The following is a 16,735-nucleotide window of genomic DNA, read 5'->3' on the forward strand; positions in this document are numbered from 1 at the left end:
TTTGTAGTGTCTTCTGACTTTTGTTTCTGCAGGTTTTAACCACAGCAGAGGCTACGGTACTCTCTCTCAATCCCTACACTAAGAACTGAGATCCATAACTAGGATATTTTAAGGCATTTTCATTAAGGGACATTACATACATTCATATTAGCAATTGTGATAAGGATAACCTTAACAAAAATTTATAAACTCCCTTGAAGATATACAAATAACCTTGGAGACATGCAATTACTGACACCCATTACAAATTTTTAACTTTTAGATGCTGAAAAAATTCTTTGCACTCTTGAAATTCAATGCTTGAAACCCTAGAATCTGCTTGACACTTGCAAATGTTTGTTAGAAACAACAATGATCAACCATCTTACTGAATGGTAAAGTTGCTTATATAGCATTCTTCAAATCTCCCACTCAAATAGTAGTGGGAAAAAGTTTGGAACAATTGTGATTGGGGAAATAAATGCAGCCCCATTTGACCGCATGATATCAGTGGCTGAGAATGAATTCCACCCAAAATGGCTGGTCTTGATCATTGGAAATAACTATCAATATTGATGGATAATGACACCTTGATAGATGGGGATCCATTATTTGTATTAACGGAGTCTTAGTAGTAAATGCACATACATGCTGTAATGGTGTATAGAAGAACCTTTTGATTTCCTTTCTAGCCATCCAACATAAAACCACCTTTGTTATCTCGTAGCATGTGCCTAGCCCCAACTTTGTCTAGATTCTCTTTGAAAGCCCCACCAAAATTCAGCTTAACTTTTGCACTAGGACATGGTTGTTTCTCTTCCTTTTTGCACTTGACTTTTTCTATACTCCCTTGAATGATAGTAATTACTAATTAGAGATCATTTATTATGCCGAAGGCATATTATACTCACATATTGATGCAAAAACATCCGTCAATAGAAACTAGAAAGATTTAATTTGACGTTTTTGTGGCACTTAAATGCTTGAAAAATATAAAAGAATCAATTTATTATTAATTTTTAATTTTATATTATGTTATCTTCACTTCCACCTCCCAACTTCCACTCACTTTGAGTTTAACTAATCAATCAATTTTGTCTCTCCATCATGCAATTAGTTAACGTTGTAATTATCTCAATCAATTCATCTCATCGAATCTTTTCATTAGATCTCCACCATTGATCAATATCAAATAATCTATAAATTAGTAGTATAATAATAGATTATAAATAATATTATAAATAATGAGGGGTTGAAAGTGTCCCTATATAGCGATAAGGATAAGAACAAATATAAGAATATCATGATTTGATAATTACAATAATAATAATTTAATCTTAATTTGCTTTGATCAATAATTTAATAGAAATATAATAATATAATAATTTTTTAAGTGGAATAATGAACAAATATGATATCTTCAGCATACTTCACCTATATTCGTCTAAAGATAGGTATGCTAGTTGTGTACCTAAAGTTGTATTTTTGTCGATTCCTATTGAAAACCCATCACCATGTATGCAACTTATATACTTGTTGCTTTGCTTGATCCAGTCAGGGCAACTTTCCCTCCAATTTGAAGAGATAAGGTCTTGCTACAAAAGGAGGGACTTTGAGAATTCATGATAGGAATTCAGAATATCGATTACAGTATTAACTTCCTCATTTTTGTTGTTGAGAATCATGGGGAGTGTCATTTGCAAAGTATGATGTGGGGACTGCCTTCTATTTAGGGAGTTGAATGTTTCTTATGCCACAAAAGAGGAGGAACCAATCAAAGAAAGACCCACCAATAACCATTCTATGTCGAAACAATATTTTGATTCTTAATAAGCATCTTTCTCAAAGTTGATCCAAAAAACATTTTCCTAGTGAAAGGATGTCCATATCTGTTGAAGGCCTCATCAAAGTTGATCTTGATAATGATGATAGATTTTCCATAATTACTAAGCCCCTCAGCATATTCTAAGGTGATGGAAGCTTCTCTAGCGTTCCTTGCAAAAGCCCATCTGCCAAGGTGTCACAACTTCTGAGGAAAGGGCCTAATATGTCTAGCTATGGCCTTTTGAGTAATCTCAAAATAGACATACAATAGGGTAGTGGATCTTCACTTTATGCTTTTATGTTCGTTTATTGCATTGTTGTTTTATCTTTTGATGAATTTGTGATTAGTTTTTTCCCTAGGGTGTCTGTTGCTTTGTTCTTTTTATATATCATGTAAAGATAATTTTTCGGTGTGTTGCTTTGGGTTTTCTAGAATTCTACATTTAATAAATCACGTCTCGGAGATCTATCAAATTTTGTGGAGAAGAGTGCTCGCTACATCTTTTCTTCTATAAAAGTTGTGCATACTTTGATTGTTCCATGCTCTGCAAGCATTCCTAGTAATGCAGTTTTTGTGAATGCCATTGATGGGATTCTCACAAAAATGTTCTTCCCTGCTGTCTTTAAATGGACTAGAGAAATGGTTAACAAAATGGTCTTCGATTTTAATCTTGTGAACTCGAAATTAAGTTGACAGCTGAAATCCAAGTCATAGTTTTTTGGGGTTTCTGTTTTTTTAATCTGAAGTGGGTTAGTCTTTTGAATAGACATGTAATGCTTTCAATACTCCAATTTGAACAATAATATTACTTAATGCAAAACATGGAAGTGTGAAGCCATGGAATCTCTTTGTACATATGTTAGACATTTCGTAGATTAATACATGAAGTTTTTTGGAGATAAGATGATTTTTAATGTGTTTTCGACTCACCAGCAATGACAACCCACAAATACACAGTTTTAGAGAAGTAAAAATAATTTGTACATGTGTTCAAATCATTGTTCCACAGAGTTTCAGGATGAGGGGATGGGTTTTGGGGATGGTGGGGGGACATTAGCGGCGGGGCAATGGAGGGTTGGCACATATTCATATAGGTATTGAAAAATCAGTTATAAAAAGATGTGTAACAAATAAGTATAAGAACTGTAAATGAAGCTTTGCCACAATATGTAAAGTTTACACTAATAAACATTAAAAACATGACAAAGATTGCATTGAAATTTGAACATTAACAATGGTGGGCAAAGCTTTGGAACTTTGTGAGCGAACCAAGAATAAGAATTACAAATGAAACTTTGGGGCATACTAAAAGAATGTTTAAAACCCTTGCAGGGGTTTGGGGGTAGAGCCCCCAACGTGGTTGAGGTTTAGCGCCCCTCACAGGGTTTGGGGCAACACCCTTGGCCCAATCCCTATTGGGATGTAGGGTGGGGGTTGAGGAGCAGAGTCCCTGCCAACAAGCACAAATAAGGCTTCCAAAACCTTCATTACGAATGTCATTTCACAGTTTTTCATCATTCTTTTTTTAGGGTTGGAGTTTCTAGCTTGGTACCATGGAGACTCCTAGGTGAACTTGGGACGGTCAAGGGACTCTTGGGAGTCCCTAGGTCATCTTGACGTCTTGGCGGTGGTGTAACATGGCTTAATCGCCTCTCGTGGTTTGTTTATCTCTGGTGTTTGTATCGGGCGTTAATTGGTCAATCTTTTGGCACAACGGCAAACCTTGGCTAACATGTTTTATCTTCCCATGGAGTGTTCAATGGGAGTTCAAACTGAAAAGACCCTTTGGAATCTTTAAATTCATGCATTGGTTCCATAGTTGAGCATCCTTGGGTGATCAAGATTTGATTGGCAATGTGGTAGACAATGCATAGAATTACAGAAACTTAATGAATTATGAAAACAACATACTGAATCAAAGAAAATGAACTTGTTCACTCTTGATCATACACCTTGCACCTTGCACTTTGCACCTCAGGGGTATTATATTCCTTGGGCAAGGGGCAATGCATGGTCACTTGTTCCTGGGAATGTAGTAATACGTTTTTGCAATCTGCAAATTAGTCAACCTCACTATAATACAGTAAAGAATGAACCATTCGGGTGACTCAAAATGCTATCTTTAGTAGCTGGTCTGTCAATTTTTCTGCCTTCGAAAGACTTTTAGGCAGTTCTGCGAAAGTAACTAATTAGTGGCCCCCTATCAATTTGGATGAGTTGGTTCATTGTGGCAAGGCTAGAGAGCAATAATTACAGAACAAAGGGTGAGAAACACAGTTTGAATGAGAGTTGAATGAACTAATTCACTAACCATTAATATGATGTGTGGAATTGGAAGATCATTTGAAACATTCAGTGAAAAAATCTAAAAACACTGAAAACATCAGATAAAGTTATTTTAGGAGCAAAAAAAGGAACAGACTACGAATAATCATGTTTAAATGATAAACAATGCCTAGGCTATGCTCCAGTCAAACTCAGGTTAAAAAAATGGATTGTTGAATAACCCCCTTTTTTTCACTTTTTGCAAAAAAAAACTGCTGATTTTAAGGTATAGGGTAAAACTTTGTGTTTCTTCTCCATTTTTCCATTTGAACCCTTGTAATTTAATTCCATTTACACTATCAATGTGTATACCTTTGCTGTGTAAATATAATGCTACCATGAAATTTATCAACTCAGTTTAGTCATTCAACAAATAAATCTCCAATATATGACAAGACCTTAAAGTAAAACATAGACAAAGAGAGAGAGAGCTTTCAAATGAGTTGATAAATTAGATTGAATTTCTACAGTCTAGATTTGTCATATGAATTATAAATTACCTTGAACAAAATAGTCCTAGGAAGGAGTTAAGGACTAATCTTCCTTGCTACAGTCCTATCAAACTATAGAGAGAATGACTAATCTTATATCTTAAACGGAATTTTACAATCCACTTGACAATGGATTTGAAGGTTGGTGTTGATGGAGAGCAGGGAGAAAAGAGATTGAAGGATTGGAAAATTACAAAGACACAATGGACACACAACTGATCAACAAGTAGATAATGTAGGCTTTTTGAGTCAAAAGAAAACCATTTTTCCTAAGAAGTTGCCTGTATATATACCAAGAACTGTTATAAGCTGTTATAAGGATAGATAGGATATCTTCTATAGTGGGGCTGGATATTATGGTCCCTATAAGGCATGGTCAATGAAAATTTATTTTAGGGACCAACAAACTTCATCAATTTTACTTTAGTTGGTTTTAAAGGTTTTTCCATGAATCAGCACCAACCTTATGATTGGGGAATAAGGTCACACTTTGCTAATAAAATGATTGTTTTTGAAGGTCTTAAATTGCAGTACTGAATACAGACCGGACTTATTTTTTTAAGGAGTCTAGACTTGCTCTTTTTGTTAGAAATGAAGGTGAACACTATGGAAATCTGAATTAATTTATTAAACCATAAAAATAATCTTAAATCATATAAAACCAAATGGAGATTGTAAGAAATTAAGTCAGCAACACAAGAAAAGTATGGAGTAGAAGAAAAACCATATGACACCGTTCTTATGTGGAGAAACCCTTTTAACGAAAAAATCCACCAAGAAGATGTTCAAGATATATATTACATACAATCCTTTCTCCTCTTAAACCTTCAATCCCTAAACACATATATAAACAAAAATTTCTTGCTTGTTAGTTGCCTTGCCTCACTATCACCTTAAGCATGTTTATATAGCTTTTTTCCCCCTAAACACAAAATCCGGGTTGGTAATTAAATCCCAACACCCCTCCTTGAATAAACCAAATATCTAAGACATCAGAAAGTGTAGGTCACAACCATTTCACTCACCTACTTGATTTGGGCACTTGGTTGTTAGTTTCTTTTAACCACAAAATATTCCAATTTTTAATAATAGCCACACAAGGCGACAAAACAACCAGCCTCATGGGAAGTTGGGCACCCAAAATCACCATGACATCCAAGATTCTCTTCTAGTGAATAGAAGCTTATTGTCGATAAAATTAATAACCATACTGGTAAAATTTTGATGGTAAAAAATAATTACTACTAATGGGAAATCGCTCATTCCTTATGAATGATTTACAAAAAATATTATAAGTAATTAAATACATAGATTTTACAAGGTTCATAGCACCTTAATCGTAACATTTAAAATCTTAGAAAATTTTGGTTAGCTTCGTATCATTTTGGCCTACAAGTTTACATGTGACACTTGTCATTTTTAGGTTCTTGTGGCAATTGTCCCCATTCTTTTTTTTCTATTTATTAAAGAGGGAATCTGTTGGCCCATTCAACTATTAAATGAGCTTGATACATAAAACTCTAAGAACCCAGGTGAACCCAGGAGGACCCGCGTGAACCCAAGCCAGTGGGTTCCCAAAAACGGGGCCCATGGGTCAAAAAACAATAAAAAAATACTTTTTAAAATAGTTTTTTAATAATAAAACTCTAATTTGCCCCTTTATGACTTTTTAAAAAAGACTTGAAACTTGAATATTATCTTTTTTGCAAATTATGAATATGATATTAGACTTTAGTTATTAGTTTACTGATTACATTTGCTATATATGAATATTTATTGGCATTGGCAATTATGGATTTATCATTTATCATTTATCATTTATGTATGGAAAGTCACATTGTATATTTTATTTTTGTATGGATTGTATATATTGAACATATATATAATATGTGTGTGTGTGTGTATATATATATATAGACGAACCCATACCCGTACCCAAGAATTTTTTTTATTGCCGAATCTGCGAATCCCTACCCGAATCCGAACCCGAACTGGTAACTTAGCTGATAAAACCAATAAAAAGGTGGCATAAAAACCATGACTAACAAATTGAACCATAAAATAGCTAACCAAAGGCCAATGATAAAAAAAAAATGACCTACAAATAACCATAATATAATAAAAACCAGCCAATGACGAACTAGAACAAAAGCATCAAGCCTTGATCAAGATTATTAGCCTCCTATCCTCCAACATTGGCATAAAAATTGTCCCCATTCTTTTTTTTCAATTTATTAAAGAGGGAATCTGTTGGTCCATTCAACTATTAAATGAGCTTGATACATAAAACCAATAAAAAGGTGGCATAAAAACCATAACTAACAAATTGAACCATAAAATAGCTAACCAAAGGCCAATGATAAAACAAAAAATGACCTACAAATAACCATAATATAATAAAAACCAGCAAAATGATGAACTAGAACAAAAGCATCAAGCCTTGATCAAGATTAGTAGCCTCCTATCCTCCAAAATTGGCATAAAAATTGTCCCCATTCTTTTTTTTCAATTTATTAAAGAGGGAATCTGTTGGCCCATTCAACTATTAAATGAGCTTGATACATAAAACCAATAAAAAGGTGGCATAAAAACCATAACTAACAAATTGAACCATAAAATAGCTAACCAAAGGCCAATGATAAAACAAAAAATGACCTACAAATAACCATAATATAATAAAAACCAGCCAATGACAAACTAGAACAAAAGCATCAAGCCTTGATCAAGATTATTAGCCTCCTATCCTCCAACATTGGCATAAAAATTGTCCCCATTCTTTTTTTTAAATTTATTAAAGAGGGAATCTGTTGGCCCATTCAACTATTAAATGAGCTTGATACATAAAACCAATAAAAAGGTGGCATAAAAACCATAACTAACAAATTGAACCATAAAATAGCTAACCAAAGGCCAATGATAAAACAAAAAATGACCTACAAATAACCATAATATAATAAAAACCAGCCAATGACGAACTAGAACAAAAGCATCAAGCCTTGATCAAGATTAGTAGCCTCCTATCCTCCAACATTGGCATAAAAATTGTCCCCATTCTTTTTTTTCAATTTATTAAAGAGGGAATCTGTTGGCCCATTCAACTATTAAATGAGCTTGATACATAAAAGCTAATAAAAAGGTGGCATAAAAACCATAACTAACAAATTGAACCATAAAATAGCTAACCAAAGGCCAATGATAAAACAAAAAATGACCTACAAATAACCATAATATAATAAAAACCAGCCAATGACAAACTAGAACAAAAGCATCAAGACTTGATCAAGATTAGTAGCCTCCTATCCTCCAACATTGGCATAAAAATTGTCAACCCTAGACACAGATGCCACCAACACCCTTTTGGACCAAGCTCTAGATTCTCTTGGCTCACATGTAACTCCGGAAAGTTGACACCATGAACCACCTCCCTCCTTGAACTGCCCTAAATAAGGTATTTCTATCCAAAGAAGGGAGAGTGTATGCACATGTCACTTCTAAAGTCCCCCTCAAATTGGTTGCACCAACAAAATTTCCACAACTATTTTTAAATTGATACAGAAAGCTTGCATGTCTTCCAATCGTCAGAACATAATCAACATTTCCTTATCTGGAAGCCCTAATATCTCCGAAGGTTGCACTTTGATTCAAACGACCACATAGATTAGATGACTAACCTCCTAAACCTTCTTACAGCCACCATTTCCTAAAACTTCTTAAAAATTCCTTTTGGATAGAGTCCCTAGGACAACAGACTTGTTATTCCACAGCTTTTATTTTCTTAAAATGCATTTCAACACACTCATAGCTGCAAGAACAGAGCAGTTAAAAATCACATTAATATGTTTGTCTAATATGGCCTTGTGATAAAAGGGATCTTGTGCTTTTGAATAATATTGCGTAAGGCCATGGTATAGCACATGCTAAAAGGGACCTAGCAGGTTAAGAGCATTGCTAGTCATCCTACATTTCTCCAGATTTCATAGCTCCCAAACTAGAAAAAACTAGAATAAGTACATACAGTCTTTCCATAATAGTAGAAGCAAACGCAGGTCCATCTTCTTCACTCTCTACCACCTCATAAGTTACTTATCTCAGCCTTATATTTGATGTTTTATGTCACCTTTTCACATATTTCTACACCTTGGCTTTGGATATGGAGGTGGACATTAGCTCTAGTAATGCTGTTGTGAAATTTAAGATTATAAGTGGCACTTCCACAAACTCGTGCCCTCAAATGCCCTAGGCTTTGTTTGTAACTTAGTTGCAAATTGTTTTAAAGGTGACTTAGGATCGAAGGGATACTTAGCATATTTTTGTAGCATTTTGGAAGGGCATTTAACATTTGGACTGCCGGTGGAATTCGTGGCTTCACCTCGCTCTACTTGTGTACTTTCCTTAGGTGCAAAACTGGATTTAGTTTCAACTTCTTCAACCTCTTGAAGCTCAACCTAATCTCACTTCTGTTGTGAGAACTCATAGTGGCACTGCAATAAATGATATGAAATTCATAATTTTATAATTTGAAAATTCAAATTCAAATCATGCATTATGCAAGGAATTTTATTGTTTTCTTACTTCAGGTCACGTGAAGCGCAAAATTTGAGGATACACAAAGATGAATCCTTGTTCTTAACCTTTGTCAAACATGATTTTACTTTTGTTTTTCTTGCTTTAGATTGCACAAAGCTTAGAAGCAAAATATGATAAAAAATTGAACATCTAACAAATAAGATATTGCTGTTATAGAATTAAAAATTAAAAAAATGATAATTATTCATTTGTAAGACTAAAATAATGAATTTAAATTGAAATTCACAACAATGTAATTGTAAACCTTTAAGTTAATCACTAAATTGGCAACTAAAATTATTAATGACTAATTAATGTTACTAAATTCAACAATAAAAAAAATGAAAAATCAAGTCATGAAGGAAGCCTACCTTGAGGCTTAAATAATGCTTTGAATCCTTTGAATCAATGCAAGATTGACATCAATCTTCTTCTTGCTCTTCCTCTCACCGTTCCTCAATTGTAAAGGCCCTCTCCCCTTAAACTTATCTCACAAATAAATAAATGCTCAAAAATGCAATAATGTAAAGACAAAAGAAATAACTCAATATTCATATTAAATTTCAAATACATCACAATAAATTAGTGTTTAATATAGGTATTAGCACGTGAAAATGATATAAGTAATTGTACAAATTAGGCATCTCAAGCCTTATGTCCAAATCAACACCATATTAGGTACAACACACACACACACGTGTTGTTGGTATTATGGATGTGTTGCATTGGTTTTGTCATTGATGTCAACACTTATCAGCACTTATCTTTCTGGAGATCTTTGGTTATGTTCACTGGCATGTTCAATGACTTATGCATAGTCACCGGTATTTGGTTCACTGACAAGTTATATTGTTCACCGGCACTGAGGATGATTTGTTATCATCTGGAGATTGCTTGGTTATGTCGAAGACATGGTTTGGACACTTGTTTTGGAGATTTGGTTATTGGTCTAATCGAGTTTGCATATTTGCTGTTACCGGCAAATTGGTCTAGGTTATGGACTGGCAAGCGTTATCTATTCCAGATCAGCACGACACGTTATGGAGATGATTTATTGATTGGTTATTATTGTAAATGCATTGAGCCGACATGATGCATTGCATATTGATTCATTTGTAATTGATTTAATTGTAATATTCTTAGTAAGCCGACCTACACATTTGGTCTTAGGTTTTGGTATATATGTAAGATCTCATTTGTGAGATTATGTGGTAGAGGAAGGACATAAGGTATTAAGGTTGTGATATTCGGTATATGCGAATATAAGCAAAGCTACTCACGCAGACATCATTTGAAGATTCAAGGAAGGTTTGAAGAAGACAATCAGAGCAGTACATTATCATTGGATTTAATCATCCAATTGTAGTCAGTGTGACTCTCATTTTGTGTTTGAGCAGTGAGCTCTAGGTAGTTGGCCTTTCTGCATGTGCAGACCCCATTTGTACACACATACTATCTGCAGTAGTATCATCTGATTGTGGGTAAGGTTTCCCACCATGGTTTTTCCCCTTACAAATATTTGTGTTATGTGTTGTGGATGTTATTTCTCTTTCTGTTACATGCATTAAACTTCATCGGTATTGTTATTAACTGTTAAACTGTCAACCGGCATTAAGTTTGGTTTACCGGTATTATGCATCGAGTTTGATTAAGTTATATTTGGGCTGAAATTAATAGACAACTGATTCATTCCCCCCCCTCTCAGTTGCCTCCGGGTCCTAACACGTGTGTGTGTGTGTGTGTCAGCAATCACCCGCTAGCTTGAGAGATGAGAACTTGGCTCAGGTGCTTTTCCGCCCGACCACGAAGCTTACACTTCCCCAAAATCTTTCATAACATGAAAGATACCTTACTTTGTAGGAAATGCCAAGCTGCCTGGAAACCATAGGCAGGAGGGAAACCCCGGTGCAATCTGATATATCTACGTGCATTTGTAACAATGAAATGCAATGTCCTACTGTCAGAACATGGCAGAGAAACATAATTTATATTTTGTTAGGCTAGTTCATCTATGTCAATTAATGCATGTCTTTGATCATTGTACTTTCAAAATATCTGAAGATCCTGAAAAAAGGATCATCCTTTGTCTACCTACATTCAGCACCCATTCCTAGAAACACAAACCACACACACACAAGGAAAATAAAACTTCTTTCCTTAAAAGCAATTCACTCATGCAAACATGCATGTACTTTAAAATGAATTCAATTCTTTCACACTTCATGCATATGATAGGTATCATGATTCTACATGCAATTTTTCCTACTTCATGAAACCATGCAATTTAACATAATCACATACGCTCTTTTAATGCAATTGGAACTCTAAATGATTCATTGTGCATATCAATGTGTATAATCATGCTTAGTTTATATTATGATAATGCAAACTAAAACTTAATTGATTTCTAACCAAATCATGTCTTTGAAACAGGTAAGAAGGAGATTTCCATATAGAGAGAGATAGAACAAGCAATTTGTCTAAAAATATTATGTATATGAAGGTATGTATACACATGCATATGTATATATATGCTATATATATGGATGTGTGTATGTCTACCTAAGGCATATGGCCCATTATCATAAGAAGCTGATTTAATGCATTTGCACTCATAAAAAAACCGGTTTTTAAGAAAAAGTGAATTCTATACACACACACACATGTGTGTGTGTGTATATATATATATGTATGTATATGTGTGTGTGTATACACATATATATCTATATGCATCCATACTATTGTTTCATCTATTGAATTGGATTCAAAAATCAGATTTACAGGTTTGAAGTAAACTCCATATTTTTCATGATAAGATTGAGAAATCATCAAGTGTAAGATACTGTATATCCAAATAAACATATAGATCTATATGATACGTATAATATGGATTCACATATATACATATGTACGTATGTATGTGAACATATATTACACAAAAGAAGCATTAACTTGCAGACCGATTTATGTAGTTGACTGAGACAACACACATATATATTGATTTGTGCAGCCAATTGCAAGAAACAAGAGAGATAGATCTACATACGATAAATTAAAGAAGAAAATGCTCCACAAAGCTCAGAAGTAGCTCCACTGCTCGCTTCAATTCACTGTTCCTGTGAAAATGTATCATTGTGTATGTAATAAAAGCCATATATGAATGCTGTGTGTCCTGGAAGAAAGGTTGGATCTCATTTTATAGAGGCTGCGGCTGCTAATTTTGCCATTTTGCGTGCTCTTTTGGTCTCTATCAAATTTACTAACTAATGCCCTTTCATATTGCATGATCATGCATTAATGTGTATTTCTTATAAATTGAAGATTCCTGTATTTTGTTGGCTTGAACAGCCATTACAAAATTTGAGTTCGAATGGTTTATGCGTTTAAAAGATGCAGTTCTGATTTCCATTGGCTCGTACAACCGTAGGCATGCATTTGCATAGTTTTTTGGTTCACTATAAAGTCCATTCAATGGACTATCCCATAGTTCAACTTTATGTATTCGATAATGCTATTCTTAGCATATCGACTTAAAATAGCTTCACTTACAGTTTTCTTTTCAGTCTAAAAACATAGCATCCAATAATGCTATTTTTAGCATTAATTCACATATAATCATTTGATATATATATATATATATATATGTATACATATGCATATGTATATACACACATATAAATACATGTATATATAAATGTATATATACATATATACATGTATCTATATACATATATACACATGTATATATATAGATATATACACATTTATTATTTTATGATCAAAAGTAGATAGTCTTCATTGAAGTAAAATATAAACCATTCTTTATTTTTCGAAACAAGACATTTTACCTAAACATGAGAAGGCAATAAAGGTGGGCATTTTTGTTTCCCTAACACCTCATTTTCAAAACAAGCACAATACAAGCAAGTACTTAACCATAACATCATTGCACTTCATGTTCAATTATCTATGTAACCATGAAAATGCACAATGCACAAACATCATGAATGCAATATGAGTCCTATGTGAGTGTGTGCATATACGCCAGGATACCATCATGCATATTATTGCCAAATGGCTAGGACACTTCTACCTCAAATATGTTCTCGTCACGTGTGAGTTTAAACTCATAATGGCAACATGATAACTAACATCATTTCCATTTTGATGCATTTGAATTAATGATCTAATTTACCAATCACACATATAATCAACCATTTAATCAAACATAAGGTGATGTCCAATAGTCTCATCAAATATATAATGAATAATAAATGTAGCAAAGGTCGAAAAGTGACCTCAATCCTATTGCCTTCATTTGCAATTTTATTGAAGTGAGTTGGAATGAGGCTTAAATGCTTATTTGTAATTCTTTTGTGAGTTTTTAGGGTTTGGGTGTGAGGGCTGCGACACATTTCAAAAAAGTTTGCTGATTAATATTCAAAATTAGGTTTAGTAGTTTTTTGTTGCAGGGCACACTTGGACATCTTTGGGAGGTTCGGGAGACTCTTGGAGTCCCTTGAACATCCCCCCAAAACTTAGGTGGTGGTGGGATGGTGGGGAATTTCCCTTTAAGTCCCTTCATCCTAGGGACGTTCGGGTCTTGAAAATTTGGGGATTTTGTTAGGGGTACACATCCCCTTGGAACACTGCCCTTAACAAAACCTCTTTTGTCATCATGAATAAGCCATAAGTATGCAAACATTAGCATCCCATGAGTTCCCTCTAGAATCACCATACAATTAAGTTTATATAAGTTTATAAAACTAAAAAGGGGTTTCTTGAGTTTGCCTTTTTCTGAACAATCTGTTTGTTGATCATTCTTTTACTTTGTTGGGTGTGGCGGTGTGGGTGAGGGGTGCAGTATTTGTTATTATTGCAAGCACCTTATTGCAATTGCACCTTTGATCACACCGGTAGCCTTTGCTGCAATTGTGGCTTTAATAAGGGATGCCTATAATAGTAATTATTTCTTGTGCAGGCAATTTCTGTTACCAATTTACTTTACCTGTACAACTTGAAATCACTTGACATTTGGACAAATAAGAAATTGTAGTCAAAGAAAATAAGGCATAAGTTTTCTTTTGCCAATTGGTATTATCAGTTCTGAATTATTTTTTATTTTAATTTTTATTCTGAAAGATTTTAATAAATTTGGAAGAAAGGGAATGTTCTCTTTTCCATGCTTGTTGATTAATTTTGGTATTGATAATTTCTGAGTTAAACATATACCTATCTAAATTTAGAGTTGTCAGTTATGTCTGAGTATGTTGAAGATTATGTAAAATTCAGTTATGAATAATGAAGACATTACAATAAGTCTACTATAATGCTATGTATGCTATGTTTGATTCTGTGTGTAATTGTTCAAATTTTCTGTAGAATAGTCACCTGCCAACTGTTCTGAAGAAACCACGTAATGTGGAATTGTATTAGCTATGCTTTCATGGCATTGCAACCATGGACCATTTCTCTTAAGGTAATTTGCTATAATTATTTAGATTTGAAAAAACGACACAAGTTACAAGTAACATTACAATTGAAATCAGATATGGAAGTCTATATTTATTTGAAAAATTTCTATAATGGAGTTGCTTATGTTATTTTGGTTCTTTTAATAAAGATATTTAATTCTCACACAAAATGAGTTATCTCTTCTGGTACAATTTCAAAACATCAGGTTTGAGTGTTTTGGATAATTTTTGAAATACATCATTTTCTGTGATGAAGGGGGCCTTTTATTGCTCGAGGTCAATCGTATGTTGAGAGCTGGAGGCTATTTTGCCTGGGCAGCACAGCCAGTGTACAAACATGAGGCAAATCAACAAGAGGCTTGGAAAGGTACAATAATTGGAGGACAAAAAGTTAAAGTTAAATTTTTTATAATGAATTGTAGTATATTTTTTTGAGTCAGCACTATCAATTATTTTGTCTCTTGCACACAAGTTATGTTTAAATTTTGAATCCAAAGATTACTTGAAGAGGCACCTTTTTTTGTTTTCTTCTTTGATTCGTCTACTAAGCTATTTGTGAGACAACTTACCATGGGTATTAACAATGTGCTAAATAGTTATATGGTATGTCAAGTTCTCAGTAATCTGACCACATCCCGTGAAATCTCAGCTCTATGTTTATATTTGTTCTTTCTTCCATATCATTTTCAAGGGAGATGGGGAAGAAGAAAACAAGTTCTTTTGACTGTCAACCTATCAAAATATGAATCAATTTTGTGGATGAATAACTGGTATCCACTATCAGGTGTGAAATTAAGTTATTTCCTTATATAGATGAAATCAACTTTGATAGATGCTTTTACCAGATTGAATATCTTTAATATATGTTGCTAATATGCCATACGTCATCTTACTTATATTTGCATATTCCAATGGTGGAGAGCAGAAAGAAGAGCGTGTTTAGAAGATAGTGGGAAGTCCATTTGTGCTTATTTGCATTTGTATATTTTGAAGTTGACTAGCTAAGATTTGGGTATGGTTGTTGACACACCTAACTGGGCAATCCTTCCTAGATGCAATCTGATATTCATCGTCATAAGTTGATTGGCAATGAGGCTCACAGATTCCTGGCTTCAGCTTTCTTTCAGCCTTAAGGCAACTCTGTCATGCCTACATATAGATGCTATTTGTTTCCTTGCTTTAGAGTCTTGTGCTGGGGTATGTGCCCACAAGGTGCCTGGGGTGGCAGGGCTGTTCCCTGGCTGAATCCTGCAGGGAAGAATATGTCAAAGAGCAAGGAAAAAAATGCAGAAAACAGCACTCTGTTTGTTGCAGCTGCATCATTGTCCCTAGCTGATGCCTTCCTTTTAAATTCTTTACATAACAAACATATAATATGAATGGCAAATAAGACCCCCGGGTGTAGACCAGTTGGTTGAGCCGTTGAAAGACACAGATGATCGACATAGGTTCAAACTTCATCCAGGCAAAAAAGATGGTTTAACCAGCCACACCCGGGGTGGGTCTCTTGCGGGTTATCGTGTGGCCTTGAGGCGAGAGAATCGGCAATAGGGTGGCACACCAAGTTGTGGGGACACCTTTGAGATTACAAAAAAAATAAAAACATGAATGACAAATAATGGTCATTCTTCAGACATCTCTATGACTGGAATAGAGAGCAAAACAGCAGTATGTTAGTTGCAGCTGCGTCATTGCCCCCAGCTGATGCCTTCCGTTAAATACTTTACATAACAAATATATAATCTGAATGACAAATAACGGTCATCCTTCAGACATCTCTATGACTGGAATAGAGAGCATTGATCAATCTTGATGCAAGCAAACTCCTGTGAGCTAACTTACTGTTCCACAAGGCCACCACTATCTTGGCTTTTCTTAAGTCAAAGGTCTGAAACCACAAATTGCCCTACTCTATAGTAGGGGCCACCAAGGTTGACAGTTGACTTAACCCTCACCCATGATTGAGTTGTTCCTTAGTCTACTCTCACTTGATGTGTTTTTAATGATGCCTTACAACACATTATACCAAGTATCTTATCCTCTCTTGAACAAAATCTCCTTAAATGCTAAACTTC

The 16,735-nt window shown here is 34.4% G+C and overlaps 1 protein-coding gene across 1 annotated transcript in view; it reads left to right on the plus strand.

Moving 5' to 3' along the window:
- Window positions 1-16,735, plus strand: part of LOC131047782 (probable methyltransferase PMT12) — a 38,276-nt gene that overhangs the window by 9,684 nt on the left and 11,857 nt on the right. The window contains exon 4 of the mRNA XM_057981566.2: window positions 14,917-15,027. Within this exon, the coding sequence (XP_057837549.2) occupies window positions 14,917-15,027 (111 nt within the window). The remainder of the gene's footprint in view (window positions 1-14,916; window positions 15,028-16,735) is intronic.

This window comes from Cryptomeria japonica, chromosome 8 (genome assembly GCF_030272615.1).
Source record: "Cryptomeria japonica chromosome 8, Sugi_1.0, whole genome shotgun sequence".
In the NCBI taxonomy this organism is placed as follows: Eukaryota; Viridiplantae; Streptophyta; class Pinopsida; order Cupressales; family Cupressaceae; genus Cryptomeria; species Cryptomeria japonica.